The 20,907-nt window shown below is 43.0% G+C and overlaps 1 protein-coding gene across 2 annotated transcripts in view; it reads right to left on the reverse strand.

Annotated features, from left to right (window-relative positions):
* GRIN2A (glutamate ionotropic receptor NMDA type subunit 2A) overlaps positions 1-20,907 on the reverse strand; it is a 431,280-nt gene that overhangs the window by 84,976 nt on the left and 325,397 nt on the right. For both annotated transcript variants that reach the window (XM_043914296.1, XM_043914297.1), the window contains 4 exons: positions 13,582-13,750; positions 13,344-13,497; positions 7,016-7,141; positions 3,174-3,403 (listed from right to left, as the gene is read on the reverse strand). In XM_043914296.1, coding sequence (XP_043770231.1) covers positions 3,174-3,403; positions 7,016-7,141; positions 13,344-13,497; positions 13,582-13,750 — 679 coding nt within the window. The remainder of the gene's footprint in view (positions 1-3,173; positions 3,404-7,015; positions 7,142-13,343; positions 13,498-13,581; positions 13,751-20,907) is intronic.

Genomic DNA, 20,907 nt, shown 5'->3' on the forward strand with positions numbered 1-20,907 from the left:
TACATGGCAGAGAGGGAAGGAAACCCAACTTTCTTGACTCCAAGCAGACGGCTTTCTCTGCTGCCCCCCAGATACACTTTAGATGAGCCATACACTTAAGGTGAGCCAAGGAATTGAGTGGACATGACTTATGAAGCAAGGGCTCCAGGAGAAATCAGAAAGGAAATAGGGGAAGGAGGTTAGGGAAGGGGAGGAAGCCAGGCGAGGGTGTGACTACGGGCAAAGTCTTAACATCAGCCTGAGCTCACTGGGAGCTCGAGAGTAAACTGCACCTCGGAGTTTGCCTGGAAGCAGCAGAGCAGCTCGCTTTCATATTCTCACCCTGTTTAGTCATTGGTTACAGGATGGTCGATCCTTTCTAACTGTGGTGTTGGAGAAGACTCTTGAGAGTCTCTCAGAATGCAAGGAAATCAAACCAGTCAATTCTAAAGGAAATCAGTCCTGAATGTTTATTGGAAGGACTGATGCTAACGTTAAAGCTCTGATACTTTGGCCACCTGATATGAAGAGCCAACTCACTGGAAAAGACCCTGATGCTAGGAAAGACTGAGGGCAGGAGGAGAAGGGGGCGATAGAGGAAGAGATGGTTGGATGGTATCACAGATTCGATGGACATGAGTTTGAGCCAACTCCAAGAGATGATGAAGGACAGGGAACCCTGGTGTGCTGCAGTCCATGGGGTCACAAAGAGTCGGATATGACTTAGCGACTGAACAACAGCAATAATATCCAGGCATCCACCATTTTGCTGCTGCAAGATAATCACCCTCTGAAGGTCCCCGAGCCTTCATCAGCAAAGGTGAGGGTGGGCACACAGAGCCGGGCATGGGGTCCAAGGAGCCCCGGGGGGGTGTCCGCAGCGCCTAACACACCCTGCCCTTCTCACTCAGTCAGCAAGTGTGCACTGAGCATCCGCCAAGTGTCAGAGAACCCTGCCACCCCCTTCCCCCGTCTATTTTAACCTCATCAGTATCCTCTCCTTTACAGCACTTACTCCTGCCTGGAATTTCCTTGTCCATTACATTTACTCAGGTGCTGCTTACTTCTTCCTACTGGGATTTAAGTTTCACAGGAGCACAAGCCCAGGCTGCCAAGTTGACCACGGTGACCAGCAAGATTCTCCCAAGAGGTGGTAGTTCCCCTAAAACCTGGATGTCCAGGAGGAGCCGGCCATGAGAATAAAGGGGGAAGAACATTCCAGGCAGAGGACCTGACAAGTGCAAGGGCGCTGTGGTGGAAACACACTTGGATGCCTAAGGGACAGAGAGGGGGCCTCCGCGAGAGGGAGGGGACACCCGGGGATGGGCCAGCTAGCGCAGGGCACTGTCAGCATAATGAGGACAGTGGCATTCACTCAAGTGACATTTCTGATGGGGAGCCATCAGAGGCCAACGACTCCCGAGGGCGATGGTGCCTCTGTGAAGGTGACTCACCCCAGCACCCCTGCCCCCCACCATCTCTCTGATGACAGGCTTCTCTGCACTTCGTTCAACCACCCTGTAAGTCACGGATAAGCTGTTAAAGGCTTTTCATGGGCTGATTTTCTATTCAGCGGTCTGCTGATGAATGCCGAAAGGATATATGTAGCCTTACGCCAACAAGACATGATAGTGAGATTTTATAAAGAGACAAATTATACTCACACACAAGACAGAAAATCTTTGCAGCGCAGCAAGTCCCCACACTGCTGAGCTTAGCAAGTCAGGGTCTGCTTCCTGAGACTAAAATTCCAATAGAAGGACGTACCCAGTTTACCTCCTTTCTTCTGCCCCGTGCATTTCTGAGTAGCTACTCACACCCCACAACCCCCGTTACATGGCACTGGGGGATGGAGAGAGCAGGTGTTAACATCCCTGTCTCCCTGGTGGTGGGACGCATAGACACATGAGGCAGGCCTGGAGGTGTCTCTGAGTAAACGGAACTAGTGGGAAGTGACAAACCGGTCCTGTATTCCTTTTGCATCCCTTGAAGAAATTTCAGGTGAGTCAGGAGTGCTGGTGATGGGCTGACTGGTTACGTGGTGTAAGGGAGCTGTCTGTTTTGTATCTGGGCAGGGCTCAGAGAAGGGCTTCGCTGGTTGCTCAGCAGTAAAGAATCCGCCTGCCAGTGCCGGAGACTTGGGTTCGATCCCTGTGCCAGGAAGATCCCCTGGAGGAGTAAATGGCTACCCACTCCAGAATTCTTGCCTGGAGAATCCCATGGACAGAGGAGCCTGGTGGGCTACAGTCTGTGAGGTCACAAAGAGTCGGACACGACTGAGCACGTTTGCAGGGCTTAGAGAGGATTTTTGTTTTCAAGTCAGAGATGAAGAATCCAAGGCAAGGAGCATGAGAGAACTCATACAAAGTCATAGAATTGGGAGGTACCTATAGCCGAGAACTTCACCCAAGATTCTCCTGGTCCAAGGTTAATGGATCTTCCTCACCATCGTCCTCTCCATGACAAGATGAGTGAAGTCACTCAGTCGTGTCTGACTCTTTGCGACCCAAAAGACTGTAGTCTACCAGGCTTCTCTGTACATGGAATTTTCCAGGCAAGAGTACTGGAGTGGGTTGCCATTTCCTTCTTCAGGGGATCTTCCTGATTCAGGGGTCGAACCCAGGTCTCCCACATTGCAGGCAGACACTTTACTGTCTGGGCCACCAGGGAAGCCTCTGCCCTAAACTGTGACTTGAGTCAGAGCTCAGAAACCATCGTCAACACAATCATGTAAGTATGAGGGATGACTACCGGGGGAAACTGTGTTCCCAACTTAGATTTGGACTTTTTAAGACTTAGGAGAGCTAAGCTTACGCTTCTGTTCCTGAAACCTTTCAAAATACGCCCAATGGAGTTAAGAGGAAAAGAAAATCCCCCTAGATCTGTGCTTTAGAGTTGATAATTTGGGTGGTGGGAGCCTGATTTACTTCCTCTGTTGTTCGGTCGCTCAGTCGTGTCCGACTCTGCGACCCCATGGACTGCAGCATGCCAGGCTTCCCTGTCCTTCACCATCTCCCGGAGTTTCCTCAAACTCAGGTCCATTGAGTTGGTGATGCCATCCAACCATCTCATCCCTAGTGGCCCCCCTCTCCTGCCCTCAGTTGGCTCTTGGAAAACTCACTGGCAAACATCCTCTGAGCGGGGAACACTTGAGATTAACTCCTCAGGCAGAGACGAAAGCAAAGTGACCTCACCTTTTTGTCACTGAGGCCGGTCACTTGGTCCACAAACTCCTCCTGGATCATGAAAGCGGCCAGGTTGGCCGTGTAGCTGGCCAGGAAGATGACGGCGAAGAAGGCCCACACGGACACCATGATCTTGCTGGTGGTCCCTTTAGGGTTCTGCACAGGCACAGAGTTGTTGAACACCAGGCCCCAGAGGAGCCAGATAGCTTTTCCAATCGTAAAAGAAGGCCCATGGGGTGCTGCAAATGACAGGAAGGACATTCTCAGTGCGTCCTCAAAACACACACTTGGGAGCATTTGACACTGTGCACTGGCCCCAGCAATCCTGAAGGCTGTCAGAAGACAGTGTATCTCACCACTGTCCCGGGGCCACAACCACGAGTTATTTTTTCTCTAAAAATTAGCGTTCTTCCCATATTTTTATATTGCTGACTTTTTGCCACGTTTCTTAAAAGAAAAGGAAAGAAAGGAAGACAGAGAGAGAGGGAGGGAGGGAGGCAGAGGAGGGAGAGAAGAAGGAAGGGAAGAAGCAAGAAAGAAAGGAAGGAAGGAAGGAGGAAGGGAAGAAAGAGAAATTTACGAAGGAAGGAGGAAAGAATGAAGGGAGGGAGGGAGGAAGAGAAAATGGTTATGACAATGCAGGCTTGAATTAGAAGTAGTGTTATGACCTGTTTTAAATGTGGATTTGATTTCCTTTGGGGGATACACAGACGGTCTTACAGAAAAACATGTGCGTGTGGGCTGATTCGGTATGCATAGGTTGTGATATCGTATAAGAACCATGCAATTCAGAGGGACTGATGTTTGATATTCTAATCTGATTGTCCCTAGTAATGGCTCCTGTTCAAACTCAGATGTAAGATGTGCACAATGTAGAAATTAAACCAAACTAAAACGCTCTCCAAATGGAGACATTAAGGAACAGAACAATAGCGCTTAATTCTACTAACACTTCACAGATGGGAGACATTTGGTTGCAGGGTCATTGAAAATGAACTCTGATATCACAGCACTTCTTCTCCCTCTGCGTATTCTTGAGATTCTTAAGTGTTCCTTGCAACAGACTTAACTAAAGAGGCAGAACAATATGCCAGAATTTATTGGGGAGGAGAATATGCAGGCTGTAAAACACACATGTTAGAGCTTTCAAGCTGTTTTTGTGTAAGGGAGAAAAAAATCAATTTATGCCCTCATTTCATGGGGAAAAGAGTCTTCCTTTAACAGAAGGTTAATTTTTATGTCATTTAAGTAAATGAAGATATGAAAAAATGATCTACTTAGACTTCAGTTGGCGATGCACGTGGAGTGGGCAATAAATTAAAGAGGCAGAAGTGAATCCAGATTGATGGAAGTTATGAAGTTCTGGGCAGAGAGCCTAACTAGGAAGCAGGCTTTCTGTACATGGAGGGCAAACTCAGGCTATAGCAATACTTACAATATCCATATACAACACATTAAAGAGAAGGCAACTAATTCTTTTATCCTCAACCTCAAGCGCTCTGCTTTCTCTTTGCCTCATTTTATGAGCTTCTGGGCTTATACCCAAGAGGCTGAGAACTCTTTGCAAAAAATAATTAGAGTCGATCCAGTCAACTCCATGAACTACTTAATTTTATTAGGGTTGCCTGTTGATCAGAAGTGACATCTATTTGGGAATCAGAAATGGGCAGTTGCAGGGTAGCAGTCCAAGACATTTAGGAATTCCTGATTAAGTAGACTGTTCCTGAATCATATAATTCCCCCCTCAAAGGACTGAAATGTAACAGAATGCTATTTTGTGTAAGGAAATAAGTAGCTGTCATTTCCGGAGAGTTTCTACATGTGGATGAGCAGAAAACAAAAAGCCTCCAGGTGAGGGAAGGGCTGGGGAATTTGCACGCTAGATTCCTTCCGTCACAACAACGTGTGCTTTGGCCAAAGGAGAATGTACTGTACATGATGGCCTTTGGGTAGTTTTTTATTAATATCTTCCAAAAATACATTTCAAACGTATCCGTTCACCTCCACCTCCATCATCTCCATCCAAGCCCAAACCACTGTAATTCTTTCTCTTGGAAACCTTCAGCAGCTTCCTTAACTAGTCTCCCTCTTTCCACATCATCTCCACAGACTGTCATTCTTCAGTTGCTCAGTTGTGTCCGACTCTGCGACCCCATTTACTGGGCAGCTTATATTGATATAATGACTTTGATAGATAGAAAGTGACCTTTCTGCACTGTATAGGTATGTATTCTGCCTTTTACCTGCCATTGTATTTTGAAGAAAGTCTGAAAGCTTACCACTGACTTCGTCTTAGACCACTGTCTACCTCACTTAGGTCTTTTCTGTTTCTTGGACAGGTCAAGATTGATCCTGTGCCAAAGACTTTGTATCTGCTAAGATACAAGACTTTGTAAAGCCTGCATGGAAGGCTTTTCCCTCAGTTTTTCATAGTCTGGAATCCTTTTCATCCTTCAGGTCTCAACTCAAGCATCATCTCTTCCTGAAGCTCTGCCCTTCTTGACCATCACATTTAAGACATGCTTATATCCCACCGTTTTTTCCCCCTTCCTCTTGATATTTACTATGATCTGTGATTATTCATGTATGCAGTTGACATATTATCTCCACAACTAAATTATCAGTTCCCCAAAGGTCAGGAGCTCTCTGTCCAATTTATCACATTACCCTCCTGCTCCAGTACCTGGAACTCAATAAATAATCATCAAATAAACACATGAATTCACATACAACACAAACTCTGATTTTGCAAATGTAAACATCTAATCTCCTGCAATATGATCACCCATAGAAAACTGCCTCAGGACCCAGTCTGTTGGAAAGCTTCTTACTAGGTTAATTATATTACCTGTTCAGTGAAAGACTGGCAACTCTCCCACTTAAACACAACATGATTATTTACGGCATTTTTACTATGTTTGGTTGATGGGAGGTGATTTATGTGGTAATTGCCACTCTTTAACGGTTAAGAAGAAGTGGGAGGACTTCAATAAAACTAAGTTCCCAGTAGATCCCCATGACCTGTTGGCTGTTTTCAACAGTGAATCTTCCTAGTGGAAAGAACATATGGCAAAGTGCCTTGTTTTTAAAATAACTGTACCTTGAAGATCTGCTATCTTCCATCATCTAAAGTCATTTTTTAGGAAACAGATTTGGTCTTGGCATCCTTCTGATACCATTTACTTAGAATGTGTTGTGCATTGAGAAAAATTCACTCAAAATTGTGTGATGTGTTTATGCATAAGGCTCAGGTGCGAGCCTCTTAATAAGTTATAGCCAATGAAAGCATCCCAATTCAATTTTCTGCTTACTGACTGCCACTTAATCAAGTACTAATGCACTAAACTCAGACATTTTCAAGAGGAAGATGTAACCGGGGAAAATCACCATTTTATCATTATATTTATCATCAAACGAATGCGAGCACAATTCAGAAGCTTAGAGGATGTTCTTAACCCAGATTCTATAAAACCGTTTTCTTTGCACAGACTGAAGTTGAGACTCAATAGTGGTTTTAACATTTCTTTTGATGCACATTTTAAAAGCTAATTGCCAGAAAAAACTGCTGCTTCAAATAAGCTTTCTCAACAAATACCAGCAGTTTTTACCTAGCAACTGACTCCACATTATAGGAAGCTTAAAAATGTCTCATGTTTTAAGTCTTGTCCTTCTTTTCAGTTGAAGGGACTAACCTGTACCTGGATGACATTGCATGTAGAATTAATGACCCAGCATCATTAATATGATGATATAGCAAGGCCATGGAGGATCATGTGTTCTAAATCTGAAGTCTTCACTGAAAGTCAATTAAATGGCATCAGCTTTGCATCATGCATATGAAGGCTGCTCACCTTTCCCTTTGGCTAGGTTTCTGTTGTATCCAACAGGACTGAAGTATTCAAAGACGAAGACAGCTATGGCAGAGACAATGAGCAGCATCACAAACATCATCACCCAGACGGAGGCGCTGAATGGTTCTGCAGATAAAAGAGGGCACAGGGATGCAGACACGATCAGTTATGTGATCGGTTACTCCTCCTCACAACCTGGGCAAGCAGGAAGACTAGAGGTCCATTTTCAGATTCACTGAGAAACCCACTTTGGTATGAATTTCATCTTTCAAAAGAAGCTGTCATTGTGTCCTGTTTGACTCTTGGTGACCCCATGGGCTGGAGCCCACTAGGCTCCTCTATCCAAGGGATTCTCCAGGCAAGAATGCTGGAGTGGGTTGTCAGTTCCTCCTCCAGGGGATCTTCCCGACTCAGGGATTGAACCTACATCTCTGCATTGGCAGGCAGATTCTTTACCACTGAGACACCTAGGAAGCCCTTGTCATTGCTTATTCATACATTTAAATTATTCTCTACTCTACAAAATACTTGAGGTATTTTATAAGACTACATACAATAGGATAAAAATAGAGAAGAGCTTATGACATTTTACAAACCAGGTCAAGGATAATAAAAACAAAATAGAATGATAAAACCAAGGGAGAAAGTTAAAATGCAAACAAAGAGGCCACAGGGTCATAGGTAATTATAGCATCATCCAGGGAACCAAAGCTAAAGAGAAACAAGACTAGACTCGAATAGTCAACCATAAAGCTTCTGCAAAGCCAGCATGAGTTTTATTTTCATTTTTATCTTAACATGCTGGAGGGATGATGTGCGGGGAATCCCAGAAGTAAAAGGAGAATTATAACCTGCAAGAAAAGGTCATAAAGTGATGGGAGTGACAAGAATACTGGAAAGTCATAGTCTGCCCCCTCTGCTGTTCCCTCTCTTCCTTTCACCTTCTGCTTCAGACAGATGAGATCTCTACAATTCAAAAATCTTGTTGAGGTTGGTAATGGGATTCAGTGCAATCGAAAAGTCATTTGAGGCTATTACAGTCACACGATAATTCAATGAGAATGCATCGCTTAAAGACAGAGGCAATGAGGTAGTAGATGGATGGATGGTTATTTCCCCTAAAAATAGTTTTCATCAATTCATTTTTGTGTGGGTGTCTCAGAAGGATGGGGCGAGACACAGGGTTCTAAATCTCAGGTCACGTTAGAAAGGTAGGGGATGTTATGTAAAATAAATTAACGTTTGTATTAAAGCTGATAGAGGGTATGAAACTGAGCTGAATGGGGTCATTTTATCCATGTATGACATAGATTTGCTAGAAAATCAACTGAGAGTGACATTTTTTAAATGAACATAGCCCCCACCTGATTGCAGTTGGGAAGAAACTGCCCTTGGACACCAGTGAACTTAGAATTTTTTCATCATGAGCAAATGTTTTCAAAGAATATAAAAAGCACAGCAATACCTCTGGAATAATAGACATTTTATTATTTTTGAATTTTTTTCTGATGAAGCTAGTAATAATAATAAAGAACTAGGCTGACAGTAGGCCACCTTTTTATTAAAGTCTGTGATTACCTAACACAGGTCATCACAAATTCCAATGTAATGAGCTTATAATATATAATAAAAAGTTAATATGTCTGAAGCCTTGAATATATTGAATAATTTTAAAACCTAAAGGGATAATTTGTAATGCCGTTTGATAATGCAAATACCAAACACAACTTACTTGACTTAAATATACAAAATGAGCTCAAAGAAATTAATGAGTATAACTGAAATTTATCTTATTCTTAACTTGAGTACAAATAACATCATGTCCCTGAAATCATAGCAATTTGGTAGTGAGCTTTATTCAAAAAGGAGGAGACATAAATGAAAAATTAGGAGGTTAAACATCACTTAATATTCAAGAACAGAGATGTTAAAGTAATTCTCCAAGTTGGATGTGCTAATGGCATAGTGTGTCTTACCAGAGGAGGATCACTGTAAGGAGTAAAGGAGCATGTATGTACAGTATTTGGTGATTGCTTCACACTGTGGATGCTCAGTTGCTTAGTTGTCCCTGACTCTGTGTGACCCCATGGGCTGTAGCCCACCAGGCTCCTCTCTCCATGGGGTTTTCCAGGCAAGAATACTGGAGTGGGTAGCCATGCCCTCCCCCAGAGGATCTTCCTGACCCAGAGATCGAACCCGAGTCTTCTGTATTACAGGAAGATTCTTTACCACTGAGCCATCAGGGAAGCCCTTGCACACTGTGTATACATAATAAATTAAATAGAATAGCTGCTTGGTTCCATGGTCAAAGCCAGAATTGACAGTCGGGGGGTGGGGGTTGGGGGGTGGGCTGCTGTCCGGGGTCCTGAAAAAGGAATACTAGTTTAAAACGTTGGTGTTTATTCGCTATGTCGTCTCTATTCGCTACGTCGTCTCACATAACTCGCTGGAGTGTCTCACAGAACTCAAGAAACCAGTTTACTTAGTATATTTACCCATTAATTACAAGGAATGTTAAAGGGTTGAATCAACAGCCAGATGGAAAGATATACAGGACAAGGCGTGGGGAGAGAGCGTGGAGTTTCTGGGCCCTCCCCAGGCACACTGCTCTCTGACACTTTCACATGCCCACCAACCTAGTCGCTGTCCCTTTGGATTTTATGGGACCTTCATTACATAGGTGTGTGTGTGCTCAGTCATTCAGTCGTGTCTGACTCTGTGCGACCCCACGACTGTAGCCCGCCAGGCTCCTCTGTCCATGGAATTCTCTGGCAAGAATACTAGACTGGGTTTCCATTTCTTTCTCCAGGGGATCTTCCAGGCCCAGGGATTGAACCCTCATCTCCTGCATTGCAGGCACATTCATTCCCACGGAGCCATCAGGGAAGCTCAGTTTAAAACATGCATACTTACTAATCTGATAACTCCTTTTCTCTGAGGGCAATGAGGACATTATTAAGAATATTAGGGGAAATCCTCCCTGAATTCTTTTACTCACAGGGCAGAATCTGATAGACTGCAGTGAACTTCACTGGTCACCTGATATGTCCTACTCACTAACTGTTCAGAAAATCAGATGGAAAATGATCAAACAACTTATCCCAGATGTTTTCTCAGTTCGAAGTGACAATATCTGTCACCTGACTAATGAACATGACAGAGAGATTCTGCTGTAGCATTCTGGTTTCAGGTACCCATGAATGCCCTGAAGGATGGTTATTTCCAGACACCACACACACACACTCACACACACACCACAACAAAGCAAATCATTAGAATAATGGTGGGGCTTCCCAGGTGGCGCTAGCGGTAAAGAATCTGCCTGCCAATACAGGAGATGCAAGAGATGTGGGTTTGAGCCTCAATCCTTGGTGTAGGAAGTGGCAAGTCACTCCAGTATTCTTGCCTGGAGAATGCCATGGACAGAGGAGCCTGGCGGGCTACAGCCCATGGGGCTGCAAAGAGTCGGACACGACTGAGTGGCTGAGCAGAGCAGTGGTGAGCCGCCATCTGTCAGGTCTCCAATGTGACCCAGAAATATTTCGAGATAGCTCTGGATTACTTTCTCTACTGGCTTAAAACAGATTCAACATCTGTCTGTGAAGGAACTTTAATCCAGAAGAGACTCCAGCTCAGTATGTCTGTGGATCGAAGATGCTAACCTTCTTGGAAAGTCTTTAGAGCTAACTGAATGGAAACACTGCGAGAGATGTCATCTTTGTCCTTGAAGAGTCACTGGTTACATTTTCACACAAAAGCTCAGAGGCATTACCTACAAGTGTTTCCGATGTGAGTTAATGGAGTTTTCGGAGGAGAGAGAATAGGAAGTAATGAAGAGCAATGCAATCAGATTGCGAATGTTTGGCTCTTCCAGATGACTGAGCCAGTGAATGGAAAAATGTAGCTTAGCATGGTTCATTATGATTTTCAAAACCTGCAGATAATGACTGTAAATGAGGGGGTGCAAGTCAATCGAACAGGGATGCAATTTGGTGACTAGGAAGAATATTAAGCCTACTGTGTAAAAACAGCGTTGAAAACAGATTGCTCTGCTTACAATTTATTTTATCTTTTAAGGTGCAGTAGGAAGAGTGGGGTGGAAAAGAGGTTTAGTTAAGTTGAGCAAAAATACTTGACTTTTACGGAAATGTTCTACTAATGCAGGTAAAGATAAAAATCTAGGGAAACTGGGTGGAGGCCAGATTCAATATCAGTGACCCATATTTATGAGACAAATGGTTGATATATTTTTCTTTCCTCTTTGATTGAAGTGGATCAAAATTTCTCTGTAGCTCACTAAGGAGATGAGTGGATAGTTTGTGATAAGAAACAGATCTCTTTCCATTTCTTTCATGAACTCCCTTCCTCCAATCCTTTCTTAACCTCTAGGACCAAAGATTTCTGTTAAAGGATCCAGTAGGAAACAGTGAGAAAATGATTAGGGGTGACTAATGTGAGAGTATATCAGATAGCTACGAACAGTCTGCTCGTGTGGTCAATGTCAGTGAGCAGTATTTTTCATGATACAGTGAGGTCTTTTATTAAGATACGGGCATCATTATCCATATCAGAAACTGAAAAAGTGTTCATCGCTCAGTTGTGTTCAACTCTTTGTGATCCCATGAACTGTAGCCTGCCAGGCACCTCTCTCCATGGAATTCTCCAGGCAAGAACACTGGAGTGGGTTGCCAATTCCCTTCTCCAGGGACCTTCCCAACCCAGGGATCAAACTCATGCTTCCTGCATTGCAGGCAGATTCTTTACTATCTGATCCATATCAGACACAGGCCCAAAAGGAACCTAATGAGGTGTGTATTTGTCAAGGTCCATGTTATTCCAACAAAGGTTACAAAAACTGAGGTGAGTGCAAAATCAAATCCAGTGAGTGGTAAGGATTTCAACAGCTTAAATGGATTATCAAAAATGAAAACAGTAAATCCGTATGTGTCTGTGAGTCAGGCAGTATCCAAAATCCTGTTAGTCAATATTTCACTCAAGAGAATGAAGCACAGATGCTAACACCACATATCAATACAGACAGTGGGAGGGTAAGATTAGGGGCTTGGGGCTAGTGTCCACAAATTGGTCCTAGTCTGCATTTCAGTTCTCTAATAAAGTTTTTTTTTGTTGTTGTTTTTGGGAAAAAAATGTAAGAAATTCACTTAACCCTAGAAAGTGAAGTTGAAGTGTTAGTGTCTGACTCTTTGTGACCCCATGGACTGTAGCCCACCAGGCTCCTCCGTCCATGGAATTCTCCAGGCAAGAATATTGGAGTGGGTAGCCATGCCTTTCTCCAGAGAATCTTCTCGACCCATGGATCAAACCCGGGTCTCCTGCATTGCAGGCAGATTCTTTACTGGGTGAGTCATGAGGGAAGCCCACTTGACCATAATCTGTTTTCTCTCTCTCATGCAGTTTTCTTCTAGGGGGGTCACTGTTTGTCTTAACCTTTCCAAATTTGGAAGGTTATATGGGAATGCCAAGGGGAAGTTAATCTGAACCCTATGATCTTTAAGACAGCCACTCTCAAAACCTGTTTATGATGACAAAACACTCAGCACAATGATTTCCTTCAAAGAAAAAATTTAAAATGCTTGGCTATGTCCCATGCAGTTTCATCTACACCAGTCAGGCTACCGAATGCATAGGGGCTAAAGAAAACTAGATGATAGAAAAAAAAATGGAACTACCTTGGTTTAAAAAGTTACAAACCTTTCATGTAAAAACATAAATTTATGAGGTAGTTAAAAAGGGAGTAAGAAGAATTTTCTCCCTTATAAACCATTCAGCTTAAAGGATAGTCACATTTAAAATATGATTCCATTAATTTTAAAATGGTATATCCTCTTCAGACTGCTTCTGTTTTGTTTGTCAGAGTCCTAGTATAAATCATCACACAGTCATCATTATTTTTACTCTCACATCCAGTAAATAAATGACTGTCATTCTAATGAGGGATGGAGGATGGGTATGTGGCTGCTAAATAAAAGTTTATGAGCTGACTTAAATTAACTGTGGACCGACAGGTTTATTTTTTAAATGCTTTCAAGGCTCTAAGCAATATATCTCCTAATCTATATTCTACACTATCAAGGGCAGTATCTGAATATGTGATTGTATTTTTAGCGGCTATTTCCAAGTAAAAGATAAATGAAAGATGTTAAAAGGGGGAAAAATTGGGATAATTCAAATGCAAGATGCTTTCAATATGTTCATGTGGTTAAATGGAACTGAACAAGGTCCTAACTGGTCCTACCATTTCAGCAAACACGACAGAATACCTGTGACTCCTCATAGGAAGGCAAGAGTGACTACGAAGTTCACACACCTAGAAAAGCCGAAGGCGAGACAGTGCCGTTACTTCTGGAAACCATGACGCTGATTCCTGTCTCCACGAAGGGCACAGAGAAATCCACCACTTCGGAACGTTCCTCGTTGATGGTGAGTGAGCCAACGGCCATGACTGCCCGATGGTAGACCACCTGGATGGAAGGCCAGAAAAAGAACCATCTTTACCTATCCTTCCCACCATCCCTGAGGGCCCAGCGTATGAAAAGATGACGTACCTCCCCAATCATCCCATTCCACACATTGTTCACTTTTTTGCCGTGCTTCCCATTGGTCACCAGGTAAAGGTCATAGGTGAACTTCACCGTTCTGGAAAGCTTCTTGAGGATATCGATGCAGAACCCCTTGCAGCATTTTTTAACATTCATGCCTTCATTGGTCGAATTGCTGTAGAGAAAATCCCAGGACGGTAGAGGATTAGCAGTGGGAAATGTGTTCACGGTCATTATCTACACTGTTCTGCTATTTTTCACATGGGAAATTGAGGCTTAAAATGAGGAAGTGGCTTTTCCAAGGACAGCAAAAGTAGGAAGTGTTCTTAATGATGACAGTAATTGTGACAACATGTCATGTTTATTGAGTATTTATTGTTTGCTAGGCACTGTGATAAATGCTTTATATTAATTGTTGGATTAATCTTCATGACAATTCTCTTAATTAGGTAGCATTCAGATCCCCATTATACAGATGAGAATTACTACCTCTTAGTTTTTAAAGCTTGTAACACCAAACCTCTTTAGATCAGTTTAGTCATCTGATCTAAACTGAATTATTTTAAAAAAAGACAGTGGAAAATGGAGGAGAAGAAGATATGAAATTATCAGAGCAAGGCGAGTTTTGCCTTATTCTTTCACTAAAGATAGAGGTCAGCAACCAAAGGGAAAAAAAATGGGTGTCTTACTTCCTCAGGAAAGGCACTTCCCTTGCTGAAGAAAACTAGGAATTCTCAGCTAAGAATCAGGAGACCTGGGGTCTACTCTGTGCCTGAGTCTATCAACTTAATGTTTCTTGATTGAGTCATATGTCAAATGAAGGCTCATTCAAAACATTTCCCCTACATGGCGGGAAGGGAAATGGTGACACTATTAAATAGCAATGCCCTTGATCAGGAAAAAGCCCTATTAAAATACAGAAGGCATTGCTGTCTTAAAACCTATCAAAACCTACCCAGGTTACACTCATTGCTTTGTACCAGCCATTGTGCTTTATTTACTTGACCAAGTCGTACTCAAAGGACACCCACAGAAAAACCAGAAATGCTTTTAAAAGGGGAGGAAACTGAGGTCTTCCTAACTGATAATAAAAACTAGTTAAACAATTCATGTGGGAAGAGCAAGACCTCTCTGGGTAATGCCCTTGGTTCCACCTCGCTCTGGGGCGTTCCATGCTGACACATGCATATCACGGGAAACGTGCTCCCTGAATATTCCATTGTTGGCACATCTAAGCACTACAATGAACTATTGCTGAAGCACTAAAATGATGTTTACAGAATTCTAACAGCATTATAGGAAAATACTTATGTTTCCATATCACATGATAAAAGTAGGTTACACAGTGATACATGCAGAATAGTCAAAGTGATATAAAAACAAATGATCTTACGATGTAGTTGGATGGAAAAACAATGAAATAGGAAGCAGAGCTATTTTTGAATGGTAAGACCTGTCTTTCTTTTCTCATATTTTTAGTTCCCCACCCCCCAAATTGTCTGGAGTGAGTATATACCATACACATAATTGGCTAACCACACAGACATATTAAGCATCATTGGTATACATCTCTATCCAAGAATATGGATAGATTTGACAATCTGGCTTTGAGTAATGGAAGTGAGTTGCAGAATGAAACCTTCCCCCCTCCAATGTTTTCTTTATCTCAGGGTCACAGATCACCTATCCTGAATTGCTCTCTTCACCACTGCCCCTTCCGATCCTGTTTTTGAGTTCTGCTCAACCCGCTTGCATCTACCAGCCAGGACCACCACAGAGACCTCACTCTCCAGCCTTGAGGTTGGACAACCTCTCAGGCCCTGCTGCCCTCAGCTTGGGGGCTGGGGGAGGCCACACCACATATATTTACAGATGGTTGGGTGACAATTCTGTAGTACAGCAGGAAGTAGGGACCTCCCTTCTCCCCACTGATTCCCCAGAGCAGAAAGGGTCAAGCCAGAGTTATGATTGCCATAAATACAGAAGTATGTCCTAAGTACATTCAATTAATGGCATGTCCAAATATGATTTTCTTCTTGGTGTCTATGGCTCTTTGAAAAACAGGCCCATATCAAATTCTCTATTTTTCTCTTTGGCCACTATAGGCCGTGCATCAACGCCTCTTTAGCACCTCTTTCTATCTGTGTCCCCTTCATTCTCTGCTTCTTCCCTTGTTCTATTACAGTCTCTTCCTTCACCTGGGACAATCTGGACAGGAGTTAAGGTTTAAGGTTCAAAGTCACTGCCTCACTGCTTCTTTGACCTCACTGGGAACCTCAGTCAGTTTCTAAGCTAATTATTCCCCAAGTTCCCTAACAGTGTATTCTAGATGCCAGTGGTCACTGATGTATTTTCACCCCACAAGTACCCCCTGAGTAGCTGCTCTGTGTAAAGACATGGAACGAGATCCTGGGGACGTGGAGTGAAAAAGACAAGCAGAAAGTGCACTAGTTGGATTTAGCATGGAAACGATGGAAACGCAGATGGGGACTTGCATTGGTTCTATCACAGACCTTGTGTGTATGTGGAGGGGGTGTGACAACGACACAGACATCTGAGAATCTCTGTTCTTTGCCATTACCCAAAAGACAGGGGGACTCATCAAAACATATACAGGGAGAGGGATCCAATAAATCATCACTTCTCAGGCTCTACCATTTCCCAGTGTGGCCAGTGGATTTGCCTTGCAAGTCAGGCAGAATTTCAAATCCCGGGTCTGCCCTTAACAAGCATGGAAACTCAGACAGGTCTCTTCATTCACAGACTGTGATTTATGTACTCGTACATGGAGAAAGCTGATACCTACTTTGCAGACTAGTTGGAAAAATTAAATAAAATATCTAAAGTACTTCTCACATAAGTGCTTGAAAATACATTTCCTCTCTTCTCACCAATGATTTGGCAGTTTAGGGGATTAACTGGCAGTATAGCCATTTAATAGAAAGATAAATCCATCTGAATGCAGAATTCCAAAGAATAGCAAGGAGAGATAAGAAAGCCTTCCTCAGGGATCAATCCAAAGAAATAGAGGAAAACAATAAAATGGGAAAGACTAGAGAGCTCTTCAAGAAAATTAGAGATATCAAGGGAACATTTCATGCAAAGATGGGCACAATAAAGGACAGAAACAGTATGAACCTAACAGAAGCAGGGGATATTAAGAAGAGGTGACAAGAATACACAGAAGAACTATACAAAGAAGATCTTAATGACCCAGATAACCATGATGGTGTGATCACTCACCTAGAGCCAAACATCCTGGAGTGCAGTCAAGTGGGCCTTAGGAAGCATCACTATGAACAAAGCTAGTGGAGGTGATGGAATTCCAGCTGAGTCATTTCATATCCTATAAGATGATGCTGTGAAAGTGCTGCATTCAATATGCCAGCAAATATGGAAAACTCAGCAGTGGCCACAGAACTGGAAAAGACCAGTTTTCATTCTAAACCCAAAGAAGGGCAATGCCAAAGAATGTTCAAACTACCGCACAATTGCACTTATCTCACATGCTAGCAAAGTAATGCTCACAATTCTACAAGCCAGGCTTCAACAGTATATGAACCGTGAACTTCTAGATGCTCAAGCTGGATTTAGAAAAGGCAGAGAAACCAGAGATCAAATTGCCAACATATACTGGATCATAGAAAAAGCAAGAGAGTTCCAGAAAAACTTCTGCTTCATTGACTACGCTAAAGCTTTGATTGTATAGATCACAACAAACTGTGGAAAATTCTGAAAGAGATGGGAATACCAGACCACCTGACCTGATTCCCGAGAAACCTATATGCAGGTCAAGAGCCAAATATGGAACAATGGACTGGTTCCAAATTGGGAAAAGAGTATGTTAAGGCTGTATGTTGTTGCCCTGCTTATTTAACTTATATGCAAAGTACATCATGCGAAATACTGGACTTGATGAAGCACAAGCTGGAATCAAGATTTCTGGGACAAATATCAACCTCAGATATGCAGATGACACCACCCTTATGGCAGAAAGCAAAGAGGAAACAAAGAGCCTCTTGATGAAAAGTGAAAGAGGAGAATGAGAAAGTGGCTTAAAGCTCAACATTCAGAAAACTAAGGTCATGGCATCTGGTCCCCTCACTTCATGGGAAATAGATGGCGAAACAGTGGAAAAAGCAAGAGACTTTATTTTCTTGGGCTTCCAAATCTCTGCAGATGGTGACTGCAGCCATGAAATTAAAAGATGTTTGCTCCTCGGAAGAAAAGCTATGACAAACCTAGACAATATATTAAAAAGCAGAGACATTACTTTGCTGACAAAGGTCTGTCTAGTCAAAGCTATGGTTTTTCCAGTAGTCATGTATGGATGTGAGAGTTGCACCATAAAGAAGGCTGAGCGCCAAAGAATTGATGCTTTTGAACTGTGGTGTTGGAGAAGACTCTTGAGAGTCCCCTGGACTGCAAGGAGATCAAAACAGTCCATCCTAAAGGAAATCCATCATGAATATTCATTGGGAGGACTGATGCTGAAGCTGAAGCTCCAATACTGGTCACCCAATGTGAAGAGCTGACTCATTGAAAAAGACCCTGATGCCGGGAAAGTTTGAAGGCAGGAGCAGAAGGGGACAACAGAGGATGAGATGGTTGGATGGCATCACCGACTCAATGGACATGAATTTGGGCAAGCTCTGGGAGATGGTGAAGGATAGAAAAGCCTAGCATGTTGCAGTCCATGGTGTTGCAAAGAGTCAGACAAAACTAAGCGACTGAGCAACAACAAATAGCCATTTATGCCTACATATAAAATTAGATAATTGTTCCTCAATTTTCTACTCATGTCTTAACACTTGACTAAAGCAGATTAGAAGAAAAGTCTGGTTTCTTAGCTCATTTCCTACTACCTGATTTTTTAGAAGACTGATCTGTGTCCTCAAGATCCCGCCATTTACCAGAAGTGATTGACAAAGGGCTTTCCCTGAAAGAATATCACCAAGAAAAACGAACACAATCATGTTGTCTAATGGGAGTTCTTAATGGAACCAATCACCTTGCCTCAAAGATGTTACCTTTAGAAAATGCAGTTGATCTAATCTGTGTTACAGTTGGGATTAATGGATCCTACTTATTTTCTACTGCTTTCAGGTAAATCAAAGACTTTAATTACACCTAGAAGCACAGCAAGCTTCTCATGTCACCAAGTGGGAAAAGAAAAATTGCAAGCCACCACCTTCCACACCACCATAAAATGTGAATTTGAACCAGTTAGTCGGTTTATATTGTTCAGTTGAAAAGTCGATTCTTTTAAAGACAGTAATATATCTGGAGGCTCATTTCCTCCAGACCATGCATCTCAGGACTTGGTGATCTACTGTTTTCAGTTCTAAGGCTTCTGATTTTAAAGACTTTAAACTACAAAGATTGAGTGTGAAGCATAAGAGGCCCTGCCTGATTGGTCTTACTGAAGCAGAGGAGATATTATCATAAAGGAGGTGCCCCAGTGGGGTTATACTCTTTGCTTTGTGTCAGCTACTCTGTTTGCTTCATTTGGACAAGTTCAAAGACCCAGTTCATCTGACCATCTGCTCAAAGAACACCCACCAAAGTCAAAACCTCCTTTGTCAACTTTCCCACGTAATCCCTTCTATTGGGTTCATTTGGGTTTTTTCCCATGGAAACACTCTAACAAACTTTTTGGCCGATCCAATATCGTTGCCCCCACCTCCTACCCCAAGCTCATCACTTCCAAGTACTGCACTAGGCTTCCTTCTGTTTCCCAAACTCACCAACCTCTTTCTTCCCTCAAGGCCTTTTGCACGCATTCCTCTACCTGGGTGGTTCTTCCCTAGTTCATCGCATGCTTCTCCTCCCTTCTATGTCACCAAAGGAGCCCCACATACCTCAAGTTACTCTCTGATGCCGCCACCTTACTCAGATCCTTCACAGGGTTAATCCTAATGTAGAGCTGCCCTGGTTCCTTATTGGCTGTGTTGTTTTTTTTTAACACTTGTGCAGGCCTTGACTGCAGGATTCTTCCTTGTTTACTGATGAATCTCCCATGCCCAGCACTGTGACTAACACAGAAACTATGCTTCATGTGTATTTATTTATTGACTAATCTATTCAGAATTTCAACCCTGTAGAGGCTGATGACTCCAAAAAAAGCCGATGATTACTTACTGAATGATCTGTTCAGAATTTCAACCCCAGAAAGGTTACTCATTGATAAAAATTGCTCCAAACCAAAATGCACCTTCAATCATACATTTAGCAATCATATTTTTAAAAAATTATCTTTATCCAAAGCACTGAGCCATGGGGATTTGCATCCTGTATGATAATAACTGAGGTTGGAATCTGGCAGGTGGTAGGAAAAGTATCCATTCACTCCTCAGTTCAAGCGTCACCAACACTGAGTGTCATGCTCTGCGCTTGTCAGTGAGGGCACAGAGATTAACACGCCACGTTCCCTGTATTTGGACAGCTAATGGCAGTGAAAGTGACGGTTGCTCAGTCATGTCCATCTCTTTTGCGACCCCCATGGACTGTAGCTTCCTCTGTCCATGGGATTCTCCAGGCAAGAATACTGGAGTGGGTTGCCATGCCCTTCTCGAGGGGATCTTCCTGACCCAGAGATCGAACCCAGGTCTCCTGCATTGCATGCAGATTCATCACTGTCCAAGCCACCAGAGAGCTAATACTCCGGGGAAAATATGGACACACTTTAAGCCGCAAAAACAAATGAGAGGTCATGAGGGTGGGACCCTCATAAATGGAAGCAGTGCCCTGATAAGAAGAAGTGGGTAAGAAGAAGACAGCCATGTGCAAACAAGAGGGTCCCTATCAGACACCAGACCTGCCGGCACCTTGAGTATGGACTTTCCAGCCTCCAGAAGTGTGAGGCTATTATTTAAGCCACCCTCTCGTGGTAATTCATCACAGCAGCCTGAGTGAATTAAGAGACAGAGACAGAGGCAGTACTGTGGAAGCAGGGAGAACTAACCCAACTTGGGGAGGAAGTGCTTAAGCCTTGAAGGACAAGCAAGGATTTTCCAGGCGAAAGAAGGCAATCGCAAAATGCTCAGAAAAAAATAAATTTCCATCCAATTATAGGCTTTATTCTTTTGTGAATTCCCCACCAGGGTGGTATTTGTGTTTATGTTTGCATTACAAAGACTATAATCAGCATCTTGGACTTGGCTATGAAACTTCACAAGTCTCCAAAGGGTTTATAGATTAGGGACAGCCCTTTGCCAGAGGCTCTGATTTAACTGTCAGTTTCCCTTTAATCATAATAAAAGAAGAAACAACTTAGATGTGATGCTGGCTTTGCTGCTGGTGACCAAGGAGACCCCCCCCAGGAGATCAGCT

The sequence above is a fragment of the Cervus elaphus genome, chromosome 10 (genome assembly GCF_910594005.1).
Source record: "Cervus elaphus chromosome 10, mCerEla1.1, whole genome shotgun sequence".
Lineage (NCBI taxonomy): Eukaryota > Metazoa > Chordata > Mammalia > Artiodactyla > Cervidae > Cervus > Cervus elaphus.